General features: G+C 44.1%; 1 protein-coding gene across 3 annotated transcripts in view; it reads left to right on the forward strand.

Annotated features, from left to right (window-relative positions):
• fam13a (family with sequence similarity 13 member A) overlaps nt 1-21455 on the forward strand; it is a 223677-nt gene that overhangs the window by 60083 nt on the left and 142139 nt on the right. For all 3 annotated transcript variants that reach the window (XM_043674376.2, XM_043674377.2, XM_043674375.2), the window contains 2 exons: nt 2144-2315; nt 20748-20895. In XM_043674376.2, coding sequence (XP_043530311.2) covers nt 2144-2315; nt 20748-20895 — 320 coding nt within the window. The remainder of the gene's footprint in view (nt 1-2143; nt 2316-20747; nt 20896-21455) is intronic.

Raw genomic sequence — 21455 nt, forward strand, 5'->3', positions numbered from 1 at the left:
GTGATACTCAACCTGTTTGACCATGTTTAAACACATCTCCCTTGGTCATCAAGTCCTGGAGTGGAACTTGAACCAGGAGCTTCTGACTCAGAGGTAGTGACACAACGAACTGTGCTATAGGATGCCCTTCAGGGCTTCTTTATACCAAAACAATAAGTGGTAGATTTTATCTGTATCATGTGTTTGTATGTACATATGCATGTGTGTTTGTGCACATATGTGTACATGTATGTATGTGTGCATATGCATGTGTGTTTATGTGTTTATGTGTGTACATGTGTTTAGATACATGCCTGTGTTTGTGTGTGTATGTTCATCTGTTGGTGTGTTTTGCTGTTATGACAAAGAAAGCAAAGGCGCCTAGAACCTCTTCCAACTTCAAGACATCCTGAGACACCTTGCAAAATCCATTTGAAGTGTGGGGTAAGCAGCAGTCAGTTTGTACAAAGTAAGTCTCCACAAGCAGCAGTGCATAAATGATTAGGCAGTCTGTGTTTGTGATGATGAATAAGATTTAAATATTGACCGAAACACTAGGGAGAACTCCCCCAGCTCACTTTTAACATTGTGCCATGGTATCTTTCAGATTCAGGCAGGCAAAAGTGAGGACTGCAGATGCTCGAAATCAGAGTCTAGATTAGAGTGGTGTTGGAAAAGCACAGCAGGTCAGGCAACATCCGAGGAGCAGGAAAATCGACGTTTCGGACAAAAGGGCTTTTGCCCGAAATGTCGATTTTCCTGCTCCTCAGATGCCATCTTTCAGATTCACCCAAGTGAGTAGATAGAGTCTCAGTTTAACATCTCATAAAACTCAATGGATCAGGCAGCGTCCAGTGAAGAGCCAAGGGTCCAAGTTGACTTTCAAAGTATTTGCCCTGGCTGAGAACTGAAAGATATTGCACGCCGACAGTGTTTAAGGCAGAATCAGAACGAAAGGAAGAAGGCACAGGAAAAACCACTGAAAGACTTGGAAAAGGCTGAGGTGAGAAATCAGGAAATTGTCAAAGGATGAAAGATACAAATATCCCAGAACTTCACTCAAAGGGCTGGATGGTCAATAAGGAGGGGAAGCAGGCTGAAAGTAGCTGAGCAATCACTTCAGCCAACAGGGGATTATTCAGTCATGCATACTGGGGTAAACCTTCTCCATTTGGGTGCAACACCCTGTCTACCCAAGCTTTGGCTGATTCATTCAAACAGTAACCCTGAGGAAAAGCAGGGTGACTGCTCCAAGCAGCTCTCTGAGAGTGAGGCTGTGACCAGGAGTGACAGCCCCAATTACATGCTGTCATCTCCAGAGTGAGACTTGAAGCCATAAGCTTTTGTCTTTGATGTGAGTGTCTCTGTTAGCTGCTTGTTGTTGTATGTGCTGCTTGTGGGAGCTTGCTGTGCACAAATTGCCTTCAATACAACAGTGACTGCACTTCAGAAGGCGTCCACTGACAGGAAAGCACTTTAGTGACAAAGAGTGCTATATAAATACAAGTTCTTTTCTTTCCAGAAATATTGTGACCTGGAACTCGCAGTTCATCGCCTCCAGCTGGAGATTGGCCTGAATAGTTGGTTAACAGTGGATGAAAGGGGTCAGTTGTGAGGAGACATACATTTAGCAGATAAGGGATGTGCCTTGTAGGATTATTTGGGTAATGATACTCAATTAACCAAGTCACAGTTGCACAGGAAATGGACAAAATGCATGGCTCTTCCAATTTAGCAAATTATTAGATTATAGGCAGATAGAGATTTAACTATTTGAGCACTGTAATGTTCTGTGCAACTTCAGGGCAAAAGTGAGTACTGCAGATGCTGGAGCTTAGAGTCAAGATTAGAGTGGTTCTGGAAAAGCACAGCAGGTCAGGCAGCATCCGAGGAGCAGGAGAATTGATGTTTCAGGCAAAAGCCCTTCATCAGGAATGTCCGGCTTTTACCTGAAGCAGCATGGATGAGTTTCTGTGCTGTAAGTATTAGGTGATATAAATACAGATCCTTCTTTGCAATTAGTAACATAAGGGTCGACTGAATTTACTGGGGATGGAAATATTGCTTTGACTTTTAAGGAGAGGCCATTGGAAGGAGAGCAGTGATGTTCTTCACCTCTGTTGCACTGCTGGTCAAACAGATCAATTTCTTATCTTCGTTCCAGGTCGCAATGGAGATCAAGAGGAGCTGCAGTGGCTTCTGAGGCAGCTTCCAGATGTTAACTATTTCGTGTTGAAATTCCTGTGCCACTTTCTGACCCAAGTGGCTGCACACCAAAAGACCAATCGAATGACCATTTACAACCTCGCCACAGTATTCGGCCCCAATGTATTCTAGTAAGTCTGGTTGAAAACTTTCCAAAGATATGTGCCTTTGATTTAACTGGTTCAGTCAGGGAACAAGAGAAGTCATCCTGTCTGACAGCAGCTAGTTGTAAATTCTAGCATTTCCATCTGAGTGAGCTCATGCATCAAGACTTTTTGACCGCCCACTGAAGGATTTTTCAATCTTGCTGGTTAGTCATAATCATCACTGAAGCTTTTTGTTTCATACTCATCAGGATAATTGCAAGAATGCCATATTTCAAATGATTGCAATGATTTATGCAATGGGGAAAGGAATTATTCAAGATAATCAGCTGAGGCAGCCACAAGACTCATTTCTGTTTGCTAGAAACAAGATACATTAATGCACAGCCAGCCGCCTCTGCAAACAAAAGAGTTATGTTCAAACCTTGTTTTGTTTTGAATAACTGGGGAGTATTGGGAGCCTATAGTTCACCATCGTTTTCTTCATAACAACATCTTGGTCGATGAGAGTCAACTTGCCAGCCTATCAGCATTCTTTTCCCCGTAGCATAACCTAGTGTATTGTTTGAAATTTGGTATTCTTGTCTTTGTGTGATGATTGCAATTTGAAAAGATTCAGCAACAAGTTTCTCCTTTCTGTCAGGAAAACTCGAAATATTGCATTTAAAGTCACAATGGTAGGCCAACTTCCACCATAAATTTCTGTTTGCTTTCCATATGCAGACATTCACATGAGAATATTTATGCAAGATTTTATTATTTAAGAAATAATGCCTGAATTGTTATAGTTAATGTTACAATCCAGAGAGTCAAGCAGTGAATGTTAGAACACAGAATCCAATCTATTGCTTATGTGTACAGTCTGTAGCTTATAGTTACAGAATTATGTGTTAAAGCATTTACTTCCTAATCCTGGAAACTATTTTAGTCAGTAGCAGAAAACAAGTGAATTCCCAGTTACTGCTCACTGTGATAGAATATAATTGACGTAAATCATAGTTCTGAGGAAGGGTCACTAGACCCGAAACATTAACTCTGATTTCTCTCCACAGATGCTGCCAGACCTGCTGAGCTTTTCTGGCAATTTCTGTTTTTGTTTCTGATTTCCAGCATCTGCATTTCTTTCAGTTTCTATTTTGATGTAAATCATAGCACTTACATGAGTCAGAGAGAAGGCACCAGTTTAAAATGAGCATGTGAAAAGAAAGGTCTTAGATACTGCACTAGAAAGCTGTATTTGATAACCCACTATATACAGTATATAAGGAGTTGTGAGTTTTACATTGTGATAAGGAGCAAGAAACCTCAGGGGCAGTATATGTGCAGACATCCACAGCTGGTATCATAATGTGTAGGTATTAATATTGGATTTAAGTGCAAGGACTTAAGCTGGATAGGCTGGAACGTTTTTTCACTGGAGAATAAGAGGTTGAGAGGTGACCTTATAGAGGTTTATAAAATTATCACCAAGGATATATTTCCCTCCCCTCCCCTATCAGCATTCCGTAAAGACCACTCCCTCCGTGACTCCCTCGTCAGATCCACACCCCCCCCACCAACCCAACCTCCACTCCCGGCACCTTCCCCTGCAACTGCAGGAGGTGCAAGACTTGCGCCCACACCTCCCCCCTCACCTCCCTCCAAGGCCCCAAAGGAAACTTCCATATCCGCCACAGATTCACCTGCACCTCCACACACATCATCTATTGCATCCTCTGCACCCGATGTGGCCTCCTCTATATTGGGGAGACAGGCCGCCTACTTGCGGAGCGTTTCAGAGAACACCTCTGGGACACCCGGACCAACCAACCCAACCACCCTGTGGCTCAACACTTCAACTCCCCCTCCCACTCCACCAAGGATATGCAGGTCTTTGGACTCCTCCATCGCCAGACCACAACAATACGACGGTTGGAGGAAGAGCGCCTCATCTTCCGCCTAGGAACCCTCCAACCACAAGGGATGAACTCGGATTTCACCAGTTTCCTCATTTCCCCTCCCCCCACCTTGTCTCAGTCAAATCCATCGAACTCAGCACCACCTTCCTAACCTGCAATCTTCTTCCGACCTCTCCGCTCCCACCCCAGTCTGACCTATCACCCTCACCTTGACCTCTTTCCACCTATCGCATTTCCGACGCCCCTTGCCCAAGTCTCTCCTCCCTACCTTTTATCTTAGCCTGCTGGACAAACTTTCCTCATTCCTGAAGAAGGGCTTATGCCCGAAATGTGGATTCTCCTGTTCCCTGGATGCTGCCTGACCTGCTGTGCTTTTCCAGCAACACATTTTTAGCTCTGATCTCCAGCATCTGCTGACCTCACTTTCTCCTTTATAAAATTATGAAAGGTAAAGATAATGTGAGTGGCAGGTATCTTTTCCCGAGGTTGGAGATTTCAAGACCAGGGGGCATATTTTTAAGGTGAAAGGAGAAAGATTTTAAAATGACATGAGGTAATTTTTTTACCCAGAGAGTGGCTCATGTGTGGAGTGAACTTCCAGAGGAAGTGGTGGATGCAGGTATAGTTTCAATGTTTAAAAAAACATTTAGATACATACATGAATAAGAAATGGTTTTAAGGATATGAGCCAAATGCAGGCAGGTGGGACTAGTTTAGTTTGGGATTACGTTTGGGATGGACTGGTTGGATCAGACTGTTTCTGTGCTGTATGACTCTATGATTCTGTGCAAGATGAAGCACCTCACCACCTGAATGCAAAGAAAAACACATTTAATATACAATTAGCAGTTATTATGGTAATGAGCTTGCATTAAAGTTGTTCCCCAATGGACTGTAAATTGTAACCACTCGTTAACTTGTCTCATTAATTAAGAAAGACAATACATTCATTGTGTCAGAAAGTCTCTTGATCCCCAAAATAACAAGGAATATCATACACGCAGACCCACACAGACAAATGCAGACTCACTCATGCACACTTGTGCAGACACCCATATGCAAAAACACACGAGTGCACACAGATATACCCACAAGTAAATATGTACAACACACACACACACACACACACATCCACATACATCCATGTAGACTTTCAAAAGAGAAGTAACTATGTACTAAGAAAGGTTGGGTTTAATAGTATAGTCAGGACAATCTGTTAAAAATCATACAACATCAGGTAATAGTCCAACAGGTTTATTTAAGAGTACAAACTTTTGGAGCGCAGCTCCTTCATCAGGTAGCTACCTGAGCAGCGCTCCGAAAGCTTGTACTTCGAAATAACCCTGTTGGACAATAACCTGGTGTTGTGTGATTCTTAATTTTATCCACCCCAGTCCAACATTGGCTCCTCCACAGCAGAAAAATCTGTCCTCACATCCCACCTGTCCTTGGGGTGAGTCGTAATCCCTTACCCTATGTTAGAGCATAGAGGTAAAAACAATGACTGCAGATGCTGGAAACCAGATTCTGGAGTAGTGGTGCTGGAAGAGCACAGCAGTTCAGGCAGCATCAAAGGAGCTTTGAAATTGACTTTTCGGGCAAAAGCCATTCATCAGGAATAAAGGCAGTGAGCCTGAAGCGTGGAGAGATAAGCTGGAGGAGGGTGGGGGTGGGGAGAAAGTAGCATAGAGTACAATGGGTGAGTGGGGGAGGGGATGAAGGTGATAGGTCAGGGAGGAGAGGGTGGAGTGGATAGGTGGAAAAGGAGATAGGCAGGTAGGACAAGTCATGGGGACAGTGCTGAGCTGGAAGTTTGAAACTAGGGTGAGGTGGGGGAAGGGGAAATGAGGAAGCTGTTGAAGTCCACATTGATGCCCTGGGGTTGAAGTGTTCCGAGGCGGAAGATGAGGTGTTCTTCCTCCAGGCGTCTGGTGGTGAGGGAGCGGCGGTGAAGGAGGCCCAGCACCTCCATGTCCTCGGCAGAGTGGGAGGGGAAATTGAAATGTTGGGCCACGGGGCGGTGTGGTTGATTGGTGCGGGTGTCCCGGAGATGTTCCCTAAAGCGCTCTGCTAGGAGGCGCCCAGTCTCCCCAATGTAGAGGAGACCACATTGGGAGCAACGGATACAATCAATGATATTAGTGGATGTGCAGGTAAAACTTTGATGGATGTGGAAGGCTCCTTTAGGGCCTTGGATAGAAGTGAGGGAGGAGGTGTGGGCACAGGTTTTACATTTCCTGCGGTGGCAGGGGAAAGTGCCAGGATGGGAGGGTGAGTTGTAGGGGGGCGTGGACCTGACCAAGTAGTCACGGAGGGAACGGTCTTTGCGGAAGGCGGAAAGGGGTGGGGAGGGAAATCTATCCCTGGTAGTGGGGTCTTTTTGGAGGTGGCGGAAATGTCGGCGGATGATTTGGTTTATGCGAAGGTTGGTAGGGTGGAAGGTGAGTACCAGGGGCATTCTGTCCTTGTTACGGTTGGAGGGGTGGGGTCTGAGGGCGGAGGTGCGGGATGTGGATGAGATGCATTGGAGGGCATCTTTAACCACATGGGAAGGGAAATTGCGGTCTCTAAAGAAGGAGGCCATCTGGTGTGTCCTGTGGTGGAACTGGTCCTCCTGGGAGCAGATCCGGCGGAGGTGGAGGAATTGGGAATACGGGATGACATTTTTGCAAGAGGTAGGGTGGGAAGAGGTGTAATCCAGGTAGCTGTGGGAGTCGGTGGGTTTGTAAAAAATGTCAGTGTCAAGTCGGTTGTCATTAATGGAGATGGAGAGGTCCAGGAAGGGAAGGGAGGTGTCAGAGATGGTCCAGGTAAATTTAAGGTCAGGGTGGAATGTGTTGGTGAAGTTGATGAATTGCTCAACCTCCTCGCGGGAGCACGTGGTGGCACCAATACAGTCATCAATGTAGCGGAGGAAGAGGTGGGGAGTGGTGCCGGTGTAATTACGGAAGATCAACTGCTCTACATAGCCAACAAAGAGACAGGCATAGCTGGGGCCCATACGTGTGCCCATGGCTACCCCTTTGGTCTGGAGGAAGTGGGAGGATTCAAAGGAGAAATTGTTAAGGGTGAGGACCAGTTCGGCCAAACGAATGAGAGTGTCGGTGGAAAGGTACTGTTGGGGACGTCTGGAGAGGAAAAAGGGAGGGCTTGGAGGCCCTGGTCATGGCAGATGGAGGTGTAGAGGGATTGGATACCGCTGAAGCCAAACGTCAACTCGAGGACACCTCTTCCTACTGCCCCCTCAACCATGACCCCACCCCCCATCACCAAACCATCATCTCCCAGACCATACAGAACCTCATCACCTCAGGAGATCTCCCACCCACAGCTTCCAACCTCATAGTCCGGGAACCCCGCACTGCCCGGTTCTACCTCCTTCCCTTGATCCACAAGCCTGACCACCCTGGCCGACCTATTGTCTCAGCATGCTCCTGCCCCACTGAACTCATCTCTACCTACCTCGACACTGTCCTATCCCCCCTAGTCCAGGAACTCCCCACATACGTTCAAGACACCACCCATGCCCTCCACCTCCTCCAAGACTTCCGTTTCCCCGGCCTCCAATGCCTCATCTTCACCATGGATATCCAATCCCTCTACACCTCCATCCGCCATGACCAGGGCCTCCAAGCCCTCTGTTTTTTCCCCTCCAGACGTCCCCAACAGTACCTTTCCACCGCCACTCTCATTCGTGTGGCCGAACTGGTCCTCACCCTTAACAATTTCTCCTTTGAATCCTTCCACTTCCTCCAGACCAAAGGGGTAGCCATGGGCACACGTATGGGCCCCAGCTATGCCTGTCTCTTTGTTGGCTATGTAGAGCAGTTGATCTTCCGTAATTACACCGGCACCACTCCCCACCTCTTCCTCCGCTACATTGATGACTGCATTGGCGCCACCTCGTGCTCCCGCGAGGAGGTTGAGCAATTCATCAACTTCACCAACACATTCCACCCTGACCTTAAATTTACCTGGACCATCTCTAACACCTCCCTCCCCTTCCTGGACCTCTCCATCTCCATTAATGACGACCGACTTGACATCGACATTTTTTACAAACCCACCGATTCCCACAGCTACCTGGATTACACCTCTTCCCACCCTACCTCTTGCAAAAATGCCATCCCGTATTCCCAATTCCTCCGCCTCCGTCGGATCTGCTCCCAGGAGGACCAGTTCCACCACAGAACACACCAGATGGCCTCCTTCTTTAGAGACCGCAATTTCCCTTCCCACGTGTTTAAAGATGCCCTCCAATGCATCTCGTCCACCTCCGCCCTCAGACCCCACCCCTCCAACCGTAACAAGGACAGAACACCCCTGGTACTCACCTTCCACCCTACCAACCTTCGCATAAACCAAATCATCCGCCGACATTTACCGCCACCTCCAAAAAGACCCCACCACCAGGGATATATTTCCCTCCCCACCCCTTTCCGCCTTCCGCAAAGACCGTTCCCTCCGTGACTACCTGGTCAGGTCCACACCCCCCTACAACCCACCCTCCCATCCTGGCACTTTCCCCTGCCACCGCAGGAACTGTAAAACCTGTGCCCACACCTCCTCCCTCACCTCTATCCAAGGCCCTAAAGGAGCCTTCCACATCCATCAAAGTTTGACTTGCACATCCACTAATATCATTGATTGTATCCGTTGCTCCCGATGTGGTCTCCTTTACACTGGGGAGACTGGGCGCCTCCTAGCAGAGCGCTTTAGGGAACATCTCCGGGACACCCGCACCAATCAACCACACCGCACCATGGCCCAACATTTCAATTCCCCCTCCCAATCTGCCGAGGACATGGAGGTCCTGGGCCTCCTTTACCGCCGCTCCCTCACCATCAGACGCCTGGAGGAAGAACACCTCATCTTCCGCCTCGGAACACTTCAACCCCAGGGCATCAATGTGGACTTCAACAGTTTCCTCATTTCCCCTTCCCCCACCTCACTCTAGTTTTAAACTTCCAGCTCAGCACTGTCCCCATGACTTGCCCGGTCTTGTCCTACCTGCCTATCTCCTTTTCCACCTATCCACTCCACCCTCTCCTCCCTGACCTATCACCTTCATCCCCTCCCCCACTCACCCATTGTACTCTATGCTACTTTCTCCCCATCCCCACCCTCCTCTAGCTTATCTCTCCACGCTTCAGGCTCACTGCCTTTATTCCTGATGAATGGCTTTTGCCCGAAACGTCGATTTCGAAGCTCCTTTGTTGCTGACTGAACTGCTGTGCTCTTCCAGCACCACTAATCCAGAATCTATGTTAGTGCATATTTGAGTAAGGATAATTTACACACAGAAACAGGGGAGAATCAGGAGAATGTGAGGAGCTGACACTGGTGCAATGAACCAATTGGCCTTTTCCTGTGTTGGCTGTTCCATGCCAAGATCCAGAACATTTATAGAAATGTATGAGCCTGATCATGACTGTCCCTTTCAATACCATTTACTGGGACATCTCTGAGAGTACAAAACTCTACCCACTAAGTTTTGCATGTACGTAAGAGACCTGAGTATTAAGATCAGAAGGATGTACAATTGTTAAAACCATTGGGTTACACTTGTTGTACTGGCAGATGTGCAGCAATAAGAGTGAACACTTACAAAATTAAGCAACTGAAATTGCTTATGGATGACACTGGTGTCATCAATACTTGGTTCTATTTCCGAAGGGATAGAAATTGAGAGACAACGAAATTAAACCTGCATCAAAAATTCATTGGGCAACACAGGAGCAATTTTTGATTATTCAGTGGATGTGGGCATTGCTACTTGAGCTGGTATTTATTGTCCATCCCTAACTCTAAGTGACTTGCTAGGCCACTTCATTCCATTAAAAAGCATTCCATCTGCTTTGGGTCTGGGCAGCTCAGTTAAAGATGGCAGATTTCCTTCCCTTGAAGATTTCAGGTTTTTATTGAATTCAAATTTCTCCAAGTGCCCTTGTAGGATTTGAATCAATGTTCTTTCAACATTAGCCCGGCACTTTCGATTACTAGTCCAGTGGTATTACCACCACAAGCCTCTACGCAATTCTGATAGTTATATTAAAGAACAAATATAGAGGCACTGTAAAAACATGCAGAATAGTTTTACAAGAATGAAGACATAAATTATATGGTTACCATATAGCACCATAAATTCTAGAGAGATCAGGAAATGATTGATAGGCTGGATATCTTGTCCCTTGCAAAAAGAAAACTAAAGGATGACCTAACAGCAGTCTTTAAAATTATGAAAGATTTTGATCCGGTGGTTAAAGAGAGCATATTTTATTTTGGATGCAAGAGCATAACTGAGGGACATCAATGTCAGACAGTCACAAAGAAATCCAATAGGGATTTCAGAAGAACTTCTTCACCCAAAGTATGATAGGAACATGGAACTTGTGAACACAAAGAGTAGTTGAAGCAAATAATATCAAGGTATTTAAGGGGAATACAGACAGGTGTTTGCAGGAGAAGGGAGCAGACGGTTACAGTGGTAGATTTAGGTAGAAAAATAGGGGGAGTCTCAAAGGGAACATAAATGCCAACATAAATGGGTTGGGCCAAAATGCCTCTTTCTGTGCTGTGTTTCCCATATGTCATAACTCTTTGTAATCCATTGATAAGTTCTCCATGTACCTCAGATTCAACCTGCGATATACTGTTCAGAAACATCACAGAACTGTTATGGCACAAGGAAGGTCATTTGGCCCATCTTAACTGCACTGGCCTTTAAATGGGCATCGTTGGCTAGTGCCAATCTCTTGCTTTCTCCTGATATCCTTGCACATCATTTCTATCCCAATACTCGTCCTATGCTCTGTAAATGCCTCAATTGAACCTGCATCCACCATATTTCTAGGCAGTGCATGCCAGGCCCTAACTACTTGCTGGTTGCAAAAGTTTTTTTTCTGACATCACCCTTGCTTTGTTTGCACATCACTTTGTGTCTATGGCCTCTTCTTCTTGTTCCTTTTAGGACCAGGAACAACTTACCCCTATCCAGCCTGATAAAGAACTCTTATCAGATCCCCACTTCACCTTCGTCTCTCTAAGGAGAACGACCCCAACCTCTTCAATCTATCTTTGTAACTGGAAGTGGTTTATGCTTTTGGAATATTGTGCACTTCTTTGATGATGTCAATCTGTTCAGGAGGCCAAATAACCAAAGTGGGAGAGCTTGAAGTTGGCTGAGCAGAAACACCAGGCAAGGCAAATGTATTTTAAGATGAATACTGCTTTTGAAATCGAACTATTAAAAATTGCCCCTGCTGAATGGGGGGAGCATCATTCACAAAAGTGGCAAATTTTGGCAATCAACCATTCATTGAGAATATTCGGTCCATATAAACTAACAATTGCAGCAAACATTGGATGGAAAGCAACTGCAGGAGTTGGACTCCAAGATGAAGTGGCACATAGATACACAGCTTTAGGCACTCTCTTCTTTACCAGGACATTACTGAATTGGGAGAGATTTGAACGGAAAATTCAAGTGCTTGGGTGCCTCAGATGAGAGACTCAGAAAAAGTGAACTTAAGAAGGATCAAAGTTTAGCGATTCAACATGACAAGAGGTACTGTTAAGGTAGATGTAAACAGGTTTTCAGGTGTAACTGCTATCAAGAGAACCAAGGAACAGAGTGCAAAGTTGACAACTTAGTTGATTAGAAGAGTCTCCTCCAGGATTGTTTACAATGGGGATCAACTAGATAAGTGTCTTGTTAGGAAGGAGATCAAAAGCTTGTTGTTGGGTTGTTGAAACCATGAATTGATAAGTCTCTGGAATTCAGGAGGTGAGGATAGTAAATGGGTTGATGTGTTTAAAATCAATGTTTACTTTTGAGAATTCCTTGAATGAGAAAGGAGAAAAAAGGACAGAAGAAACCTGCAGGAATACCTTGAAGTACCCGTACTGCTCCAAACTGAAATTCCATGTTACGATGTACAAGGCCAGTTGGGATCAGTCATTAGGGTGAGAGGGGAAAGGTTTAAAAGGGACCTAAGGGGCAACCTTTTCAAGAAAGTGGTGCGTGTATGGAATGAGCTGCCAGAGGAAGTAGTGGAGGCTGGTACAATTACAGCATTTAAAAGGCATCTGTATAGGTATATGCATAGAAAGGGTTTAGAGGAATATAGGCCAAGTGCTGGCAAATTGGACTAGACTAGGTTAGGACATCGGGTCAGTGTGGACAAGTTGGATCGAAGGTTCTGGTTCCGTGCTGTACATCTCTATGACTCTATTCATGGGCTTCACCTCCTGCAGTGATGAGGATGAATCTTGTGGATTTAATTCACCCACTGGTCTTAGAGTGAGAAAGGGACTCAGATAAATTAGCCAGTGAAGGAGAACATGTTGGGAACTCAAGCATCCCTGGATATAATTGGTGCTTTGGGACGCACGTGGCTGGGAAATATGCTAACTAATTACAATGTTTATCTGCTTGCCTATAGCCAGTGACATGAGAAGCCAAACCACGAATAGATGCCTCCAAAAGGAAGGACTCAGTTTTTGACCTCTCTTCCCTCCTGTTGATCTGAGTAGCAACTTGGGAGGCCAACTGACCTCCACCCCTGAAAGTGAAACCAAGCAATAGTTAAGCTGTGTTAAAACTACATTTTTAGACATTTCAATGTACCAAACCTAGACTACACTGAAAGCCCTGTGCATATTTCCGGTCTCCATGTTACATAAACAGGCATTGGAAAGGTACAGGAAAACACTTGCTAGCATAATACCAGATCTGAGAAGATGCTTTTCTCCTGAAAGCCTGAACAGACTGGACTTCTCAAGATTAGAAAAGGCTGAGAGTGACCGAACAGAGATCTTTATCATTTTGGTTTGATACAGAAGACATTTTCATTACTGGAAAATCCAAAGCTTTGGTTTATAAATTTAAGGTTAGTGTGCACATGTCGGACCAGTTGCCACCAGGTAATATTTGGGGTCAGGTTGTGCCACTAATCCACCTTTCAAAATATTTTCTATTCACCACATTCAGAGCTTTTATTACATACCTCTTGTGTAGGTGGGACTTGAAGCTGCATTTCTGACTCAGAGGTATGGACAACACCATTGTGCCACAACAGCCCCTGTTTTAAAGACTGAGTCTTAACAGGAAGAAGCACTTTGCTTAACAACAGGATACAGTTTCTTGCATAATAACAATGCATATAAGTTACATTGGCTAGTCAGACATAAATACCAAGACCATCTGCGAATCCCCCTCCAAATATGTTTTGATTTAGTCCCCTCCCCCTCTACCTGGATTTCCCTCACTTTGGTTGTCATTACAAGCCCCGATGGGTTTTGCATGTTACTTGGTCACTGATTCAGCAACAGGTTTAATAGTGAATATAAGTAACATGGGTGTTCTGCTGCTGTTCAGTGTTGCGTAAAAACATCTCTGGATGATAAAGTAAACATCAGCAACCAGAGCTGACACATCTGGATTGGGACCTAGAACTTGACTCCTCCATTCTCCCTGGAGGATGATATGGCATCATGTGACTGGGAGGAGTCGAAGGCAGTCTCCAATATTAACCCTTTCACAACTATTACCTTATGTAACAAAGAGAGTCACTAATCAATTCAAGGAAGAATTCAGAAGAAACCTCTTCATTGAACAAGTGATGAGACTGTGGAACTTCCTACCATATACCGCAGACATATCTGTCAGGGAAAACGAGATACAGAGGAACCTCGATTAACTGAACAACAGTATTTTGTTTGGATAATCAAATGTTGGATAAGCAACGGGACCTTGTGATCTTGCCGGATAATCTAAAATTCAAATAATCGAATGCCAGATGATCGAGGTTCCTCTGTAAACGCATTTGGAAGAAAGGAATAGACAGCTATACTGATACATTAGAGATCACTGGGAGGAGGCTCATGTGGAGGTTACATTAGCATAGATCAATCGGGCCGAATGGCCTGGATCTGTGCTGTACTCTCAATATTGTAATTTCTTTAAGTCTCATATGTGTCAAACTTGTCTTCATTGGTCACTGTATGGACCATTGGAGTTGGGAGGTCATGTGGCTGTACAGGACATTGATGAGGCCACTTTTGGAATACTGCATTCAATTCTGATCTCCCTGGAGTAGGAAACATTGTTGAACTTGAAAGGACTCAGGAAAGATTTACAATGATGCTGCCAGGATTAGAGGGTTTGAACTATTGGGAGATGCTGAACAGGCTGGGGCTATTTTCCCTGGAGCGTCGGAGGCTGAGGGATGACTTTATTGAGGTTTATAAAATCATGACGGCCATGGATAGGGTAAATATCAAGTTTTTTGCCTGGGGTGAGGGAGTCCAAAACTAGAGAGCACAGGTTTAAGGTCAAAGAGGAAAAATTTAAACGAGACCAGGAGGTAACTTTCTCACGCAGAGGGTGGTGCGTGTATGGAATGAGCTGCCAGAGGAAGTGGTGGAGGCTAGTACGATTACAACATTTAAAAGCGTCTGGATGGGTTCATGAATAGGAAGGGTTTAGAGGGATATGGGCCAAATTCTAGCACATGGGACTAGATTAGTTTAGGATATCTGGTCGGCATGGACGAGTTGGACCAAGAGTCTGTTGCCATGCTGTACATCCCTGTGACTCTAAGTCAACAGCTGACCTTTAAATGTTTGAAAAGAGGGATTGATCGGATGCTACTACTTCATCTTCAATGTCAGGCACTTTGTAACGACCTTCAAACACTTACACTTACATATTATACCGAAATCTGTTGCTGCTGAAACTCATGAATAAGTCTGAGATTAATGATGCCTTCCGAATTGGAAACTTCCCAGGGAGAATGTGTAAACTTTCACGCAATTCTCATTGGCCTTTGGCTCACTCTTACACTCTTGAGTCAGAAAGTTGTGTATTCAAATTCCATTCTTTCTGGCTTTATGCTCCCTTGCAGGGAATTGGTTCACTCAGTTAGTTAGACCTGTAATGCAGGGTGAGCCAACAGTATGGGTTCAGTTTCTATACAGACTGAGGTCATCATGGGGGCCTAACCTTCTCAACCTCACCCCTTGCATGCAGCGTGGTGACCCTCAGGTTAAGCTCATCACTAGCCATCCCTGTAATGTGAGAGTGAGACGATGGTGACGTTACTTTTACCTTCACTGCATGGAGCCATTCTCAGGATAAAGTGTTCAGCCAGGGCCTCATTTCCCTGTCAGCAGGTAAAAAGCCCTGTGGAACGATGCAAAGAGTAGTGCTGTTCTCCGTGGCCAATCTTTATCCATCAATTGAGTTCATTAAAGCAGATTATAGAACCCACAGTGTGGAAGCAGGCCTTTCTGTCCTTCAAGTCCACACCAAACCTCTAAAGGTCATCTAACCCAGCTGCCTACCCTATCCCTGTAAACCCTGCATATCCCTGGACACTATGGGCAATTTAGCTTGGCCAATTCACCTGGCCTGCACATCTTAGCACTGGGGAGAAAAGAAATGGAGGCCACCCACGCAGATACGGGGTGGGGGGTGGAGATCATTCAAGCTCCACACAGACAAGTCACTCGAGGCTGGAATTTAACCTGTGTCCTGTGCTATGAGGCAGCGGTGCTAACCACTGAGCCACCATGCTGCCATGACAGTTCATGATTCTCATTAATTGATAGAATCCCTACAGTGTGGATGCAGGCAGCTCAGCCTGTCAAGTCCACGCTGACTCACCAAAGAGCATTCCACCCAGACCTACCCCTCTACCTATCCCTGTAACCCTACATTTCCCATAGATAATCCCTGGACACTATGAGTAATTTAGCATGGCTAATCCGCCATACTTGCACACCTTTGGATTGTGGGAGGAAACTGGAGCACCTGGAGGAAACCCACACAGAAACGGGGAGAACGTGCAAACTCCACATCGACAATTGCCCGAGGCTGGAATCGAGCCTAAATACCTGGTGCTGTGAAGCAGCAGTGCTAACCACTGAGCAAACCAAAATTCTAGAAACAAGGATAAGTGTGGGATATTTTAGTCATGTATGGAATTTTTTTTTGTTGTTTTGGATCTTGCTGTGCTTTCCTGTGCTACCACAATGACCAACTTCAAACAAAATTCCCGGACTGTAAAGTGCTTTAAGACGTCCTGAGTTTGTGAAAGATGCAATATAAATGCAACCTTTTTCTTTTTGATGCACTTTTCAATAACAAATATTTTAATCAGAGTCATAGAATCTAAATCAAGTAACAGACATATAGACATTTCAGTGCCTTTAAGAAATTGCATAAAGCAGTATCTAAAGGTGAAGTATTTAACAGTATGGTATCTGGAGAGTAAAGGTTACCATCCTGATACTCATCTACTATCAAACACAACCAATAAAGATTCACAGAGGATAATCGTACCAGTCACATGAAGATCTTGAAAGGCAACCATGGCTGAGAGTATTTTTAGAATTAGAATCCCTACAACGTGGAAACAGGCCATTCAGCCCAACAAGTCCACACTGACCCTCCCAGACTCATACCCCTATCACTCTGCATTTCCCCTGACTAATGCACCTAACCTACACATCCCTGAACACTATGGGCAATTTAGCATGGCCAATTCACCCAGCCTGCACATCTTTGGATTGTGTGAGAAAACCAGAGCAAACCCACACAAACACAGGGAGAATGAGCAAACTCCACACAGACAATCACCCAATGCTGGAATCGGAACTGGGTCCCTAGTGCTGCGAGGCAGTTGTGCTAACCACTGAGGCACCATTCATGACAAGCACAGAAAGTAAACATGAGCCTTTAATTTACCTTCCAGCTCAGAGCCGTGTCACTTACCTCAGAGATGCTTAATTTCAGAAACAGCACCATACAAAACTTGCAAGTTATTTTATTTTCTCACCTTTATAAAAACCCAAACAACCTTTAATTTCATCTCAGTTGGAGTGTTCATTTCAATGGCGATCCCAGCAGCTGGTTATTCTGGGCAAGTCAGATCCCAGAGTGAAACCCTGGTTTGATAAATCATACTGTTTAATGTTTGAAGTTGGTTCCTGTGGTAGAGTCAATAAAACATGAGGCTGCAGACATTCTCTAATGACAGAACGTGCAAAAGAAAATAAAAAGACAATGAGAAAGACCTTAACAGTAAAGTTACAAATCATACAACACCAGGTTTAATTGGAAGCATTAGCTTTCAGGACAGCCACCCGATGAAGGAGCGTCGCTCCGAAAGCTAGTGCTTCCAATTAAACCTGTTGGACTATAACCTGGAGTTATGTGATTTGTAACTTTGTACACCCCAGCCCAACACCGGCATCTCCAAATCTCAACAGTAAAGTGAAGCTTAAGCCTGTTCCCCAATGCCATCCCCTTACAGATGCTCAATTTCAGGGAAATTTCACTCCGGTGTTGAATCTTTACATTTTGACTTCCACACAGTTTCTTTTCCTTGAACTGTGGAGACATTTTTTTACTTTTCTGGAGTATAATGGTGTCAACCTCTCTCAGTTCTGTTGGCATAAACTTTTTCAGTTCTAACAATTTGAAGATTTCCATCCAAACTCTCCCTGACTGAAAGCTTCACAAACTATTAACACTTCTGTTAGCATGACCAGTTTCTCCGACCTAAACATTGTATACATTTGTTGGGAGAAACTGTTCTTCCTGCTGAACTGTATTTACTAATTCTTCTGAACTTAGACCTTGATGTTTCACTTCTGAAGACAAAGCTAATCTGATGGCTTTTGAGACTGTAGTAAACTCAGCAGTTTAAACATTCCATCCATTAATGCTACAGGGGTTGTTACCGCTCCTTGCCTGCAGTCTTTGTTGGAGTTGATACATTTTGTTACTCTTTTCAAATGATTTTCTGATTATTTTTAAGAAAATGCCTTCACCTAATTGATCCACATCAATCTGCTTTAATTTTTAAATTCAAATCTCAAAATATATTACATATACGACCATAAGACATGGGAGCCAAAGTAGGCTACTCAGCCCATCGAGTCTACTGTGCTGCCCAATGAGGTCATAGTTGACCTGATAAACTTCAACTTCACTTTCATGCCTTTACCTTTATGAATTAAAAATCTGTCTCAGTCAAATCTCAGCATTGAATATGCTGAATGACCAAACGTCTGAGGTACAACATTCCACAGATTCCCATCCTCTGAGAGAAGAAATTCTTCATGTTATCCACATTATCTTCTTCTGAGATGAGGTCCTTTGGTTCTAGACTCTTCCTCAAGGGGAAACAACCTTTCTGCAGCTACTCTGTCATTTCCCTTAAAAATCCTGTATGTTTCTATAAAGTGACCTCTCATCGTTCTGTATTCCAAAGAATACAGGACTAACCCATTCTACCTCTACACATAAGACAGTCCTTATACCTTTTATCCCACATTCAAGAAGCATTTGGATGAACACATGAATAAGAAGGGACTGGAGGGACACAGATCCTGCAAGTGAAGCAGTTTCAGTATTAAAGGGCATAATGTGTTGGTGTAGACCTGGAGGACCAAAGGGCCTGTTCCTATGCTATAGTGGTCTCTGTTCTTGTTCTTAAAAAAAATGAACCTAGTTGAAATTCTGACTATTTAATTCATCATTTCAGTAATTGAAAGGAGAATCTATTGCACTTAGTCCTAAAATAGAGTCTGTGAACTTTATCTATTTAATTAAAAATTCCATAATTAGTATGTTCCATGGATATTTGTCTGTGAAAGTTCAGGGTTTTGCCACTGTTCATTGTACTTCACGGGAGAAAAGTAATTAGCTCTGAGGAAGATTTTGCAGCATGTTTCAATTTGAATGGCTGACTTTACCCCTCAAGCATTTGAACATGACCTAGGTTTTGGTGCACCAGAGGTAGAGGTGCAGATCCACTTACACATTTGCCAGGCTGACCTGATTTGTCTTATTCGATTTATCCTCCAGCAGACCAGGAGACTGTCAATGAGCAGCAAACCAAACAAATCACATCCTTGTAGATGTTCATCAGGATTTCCTTCTCAATAAGCCATCCAAATATGGATGTTCCCTCTTAAAGTTGTGGATGCTCAAAAAGCAGTTTGTTCGCCAATGAGAAGCTCAGGATCTAGAAACAGTGAAGTGCAACTTTTTATTTGAGCAAAGCACCTTTCTCAGCATCAGAACATCCCAAAGCAGCTTCACTGGTGTAAGGTAGGAAAATTTAGCAGGAAATTTAACCGTAGGCCATTCAGCCTTTAGAGTCAGCTCTGCCATTCAATGAGACCATGGTTGACTGGATAAACCTCAACTCCACCTTCCTGCCTTTACCCTAAGCTTCCAAAACAAGAGTCTAATCATCTGTTTTTGTGATGTTGATCAAGAGATAAATAGTGACAGGAAACCAGCTGGAATGGCCCTATTCTTCTTCAACCCTCGGAATCTTTTGCATCTACCAGAGAGGGCAGGTGCAGTCTCTTGGTTTAACATTACATCCCACAAATGGCACCTCCAACATTGCAGCTCTCTCAGTCAGTACTGCCTTAAGTGTGTTAGCCTGGATTATATGCCCTGAAGTATCTACACTAGAATGCTGTTGTTTCGGAATAGACATCAGAGAGATGAGAGCTGTTACAGTAAGAATTGATTCACAAACCAATTTGACAATACTGTTACAATTGAGAACAATGAATGAGTCCTGTTATTGCCTGGCAGTACCTGCTAGTTTAGTTGTGAACCAAAAGGGTGATGCAGACTTGCCATGAATATTCACGTGATTTGAAGTTGATGTCAAATTACTCAAAAGCCATGCTCCATATCATCTCTGTATCATCTGCCCACTCATACCCAGTGTTTCTCCCTGCATCGATCATTGGCCACCATTGTGCCTTCTGTAGTGTGGCCACAAAACTGTGAAATTCTTTGTGTAAACCTCTCCACCTCTCTTCCTTCAAGGCAGACTTTTTAAACCTAAAACATCAAATACCTTTTGTATATCTCTTCTGGACTGGTGACAGTTGTTATCCGATTAGGGTCCTGTGAGCGCACTTTGGGACATTTTACTACATTACCAGCAAGATAGAAATGCAAATTGTCATATTTCTTTACAATTAATGTGTTGTTTAGAACAGGCTGTAGAGGTTACAATATTTATACACAATGGTAGAAGCAGAAAAGGCTGAGTTGTTCTTCATAGATGTGCTTGTGGGAACAGTTCACTTCTGTTTTTGTCAGTAGATCGTCTTTGCCTGCTGACAACAGTAGTCATGGCAATGGAAGGGTCGTGTGATCAAATCACATGACTTAATCCAAGATGTTACTGTAGTGTGATGAAACTATTCTGAGATAGGCATTTATTTCATAGCTGCCTACAGTGACCCAGCATTTTGAGACTGCACAGAGATGCTGGATCTATAACCTTTTCGAATATTATTATTCCGATAAACAAATTAACTGTGAATTGCTTCAAATATTATATTGCAATAGTCAGTATCAATTCAGCCGATAAACAGGGTATGTAATGTGTTGATGATGTTTATACACAAAGTATGCGTCCTATCAGTTTAGTTCACATGCTAGTCTGCAGAAGCCTTAATGCAGATAATCAGAGTTCTGTTGTGTATTGTAACATTTCATTTTTCGACCTGGCAGTGTTTCCCCTGGTATTGAAGGAATAAAGGAACAAAATATTTCCAATAAACTCATGACCGCACTGCTGGAGAATTACAGCACCTTCTTCGAGAATGTAGATGAGATGGAAGCTCCACCTGAAGTTCAAACCAAGGTGATAACTGTGCAAGTAAGTACCACTGATCCTGTAAGAGCCCCAGCACGCAGACTTGATAGAAAGTCACAGATAATGTGGTTTCTGGAAATGAACTCAACAATAAACACAACAACGGGTCAAGCAGCTTCTGTGGAGAAAAATAGAGTTAACATCTTAGTTCAAGGTCACCTTGACCTGAGACATTTACTCTGTTTCTCTCCATACTGCACTGCCCGACTTGCTGAGCATTTCCTGACTTTCCTGTTTATGTTGATTGAAGATTATTCTGACAGGGTGAGATAAAATTCAATTGGAGTATGCTGGTGTGGAGCATAGACCCCACAGAACTGAGCCATGTGGGCCATGTTTCTGTGACTTCCATCAGCTGGTGTTTAGAGTTATTTGTAGCTCCATTGTGTGTACACAGCATTGCAGGCAGAAAAGGCTCCGCTGGGTCATACGCAGAAGGATTAGGGGCGAGTGATTTACAGTGATCTCCTGCCATTTGTGGGTAATGTGTCCTGAAAAATGTTGCAGTCAGTGATTTTTGCAAACAGCCATGGCCGACTGTACATATGCATTGTGTGTTACAT

The sequence above is a fragment of the Chiloscyllium plagiosum genome, unplaced genomic scaffold (assembly GCF_037043375.1).
Source record: "Chiloscyllium plagiosum isolate Xiang-an unplaced genomic scaffold, Cpla_swu_hap1 HiC_scaffold_36, whole genome shotgun sequence".
Taxonomy (NCBI): domain Eukaryota; kingdom Metazoa; phylum Chordata; class Chondrichthyes; order Orectolobiformes; family Hemiscylliidae; genus Chiloscyllium; species Chiloscyllium plagiosum.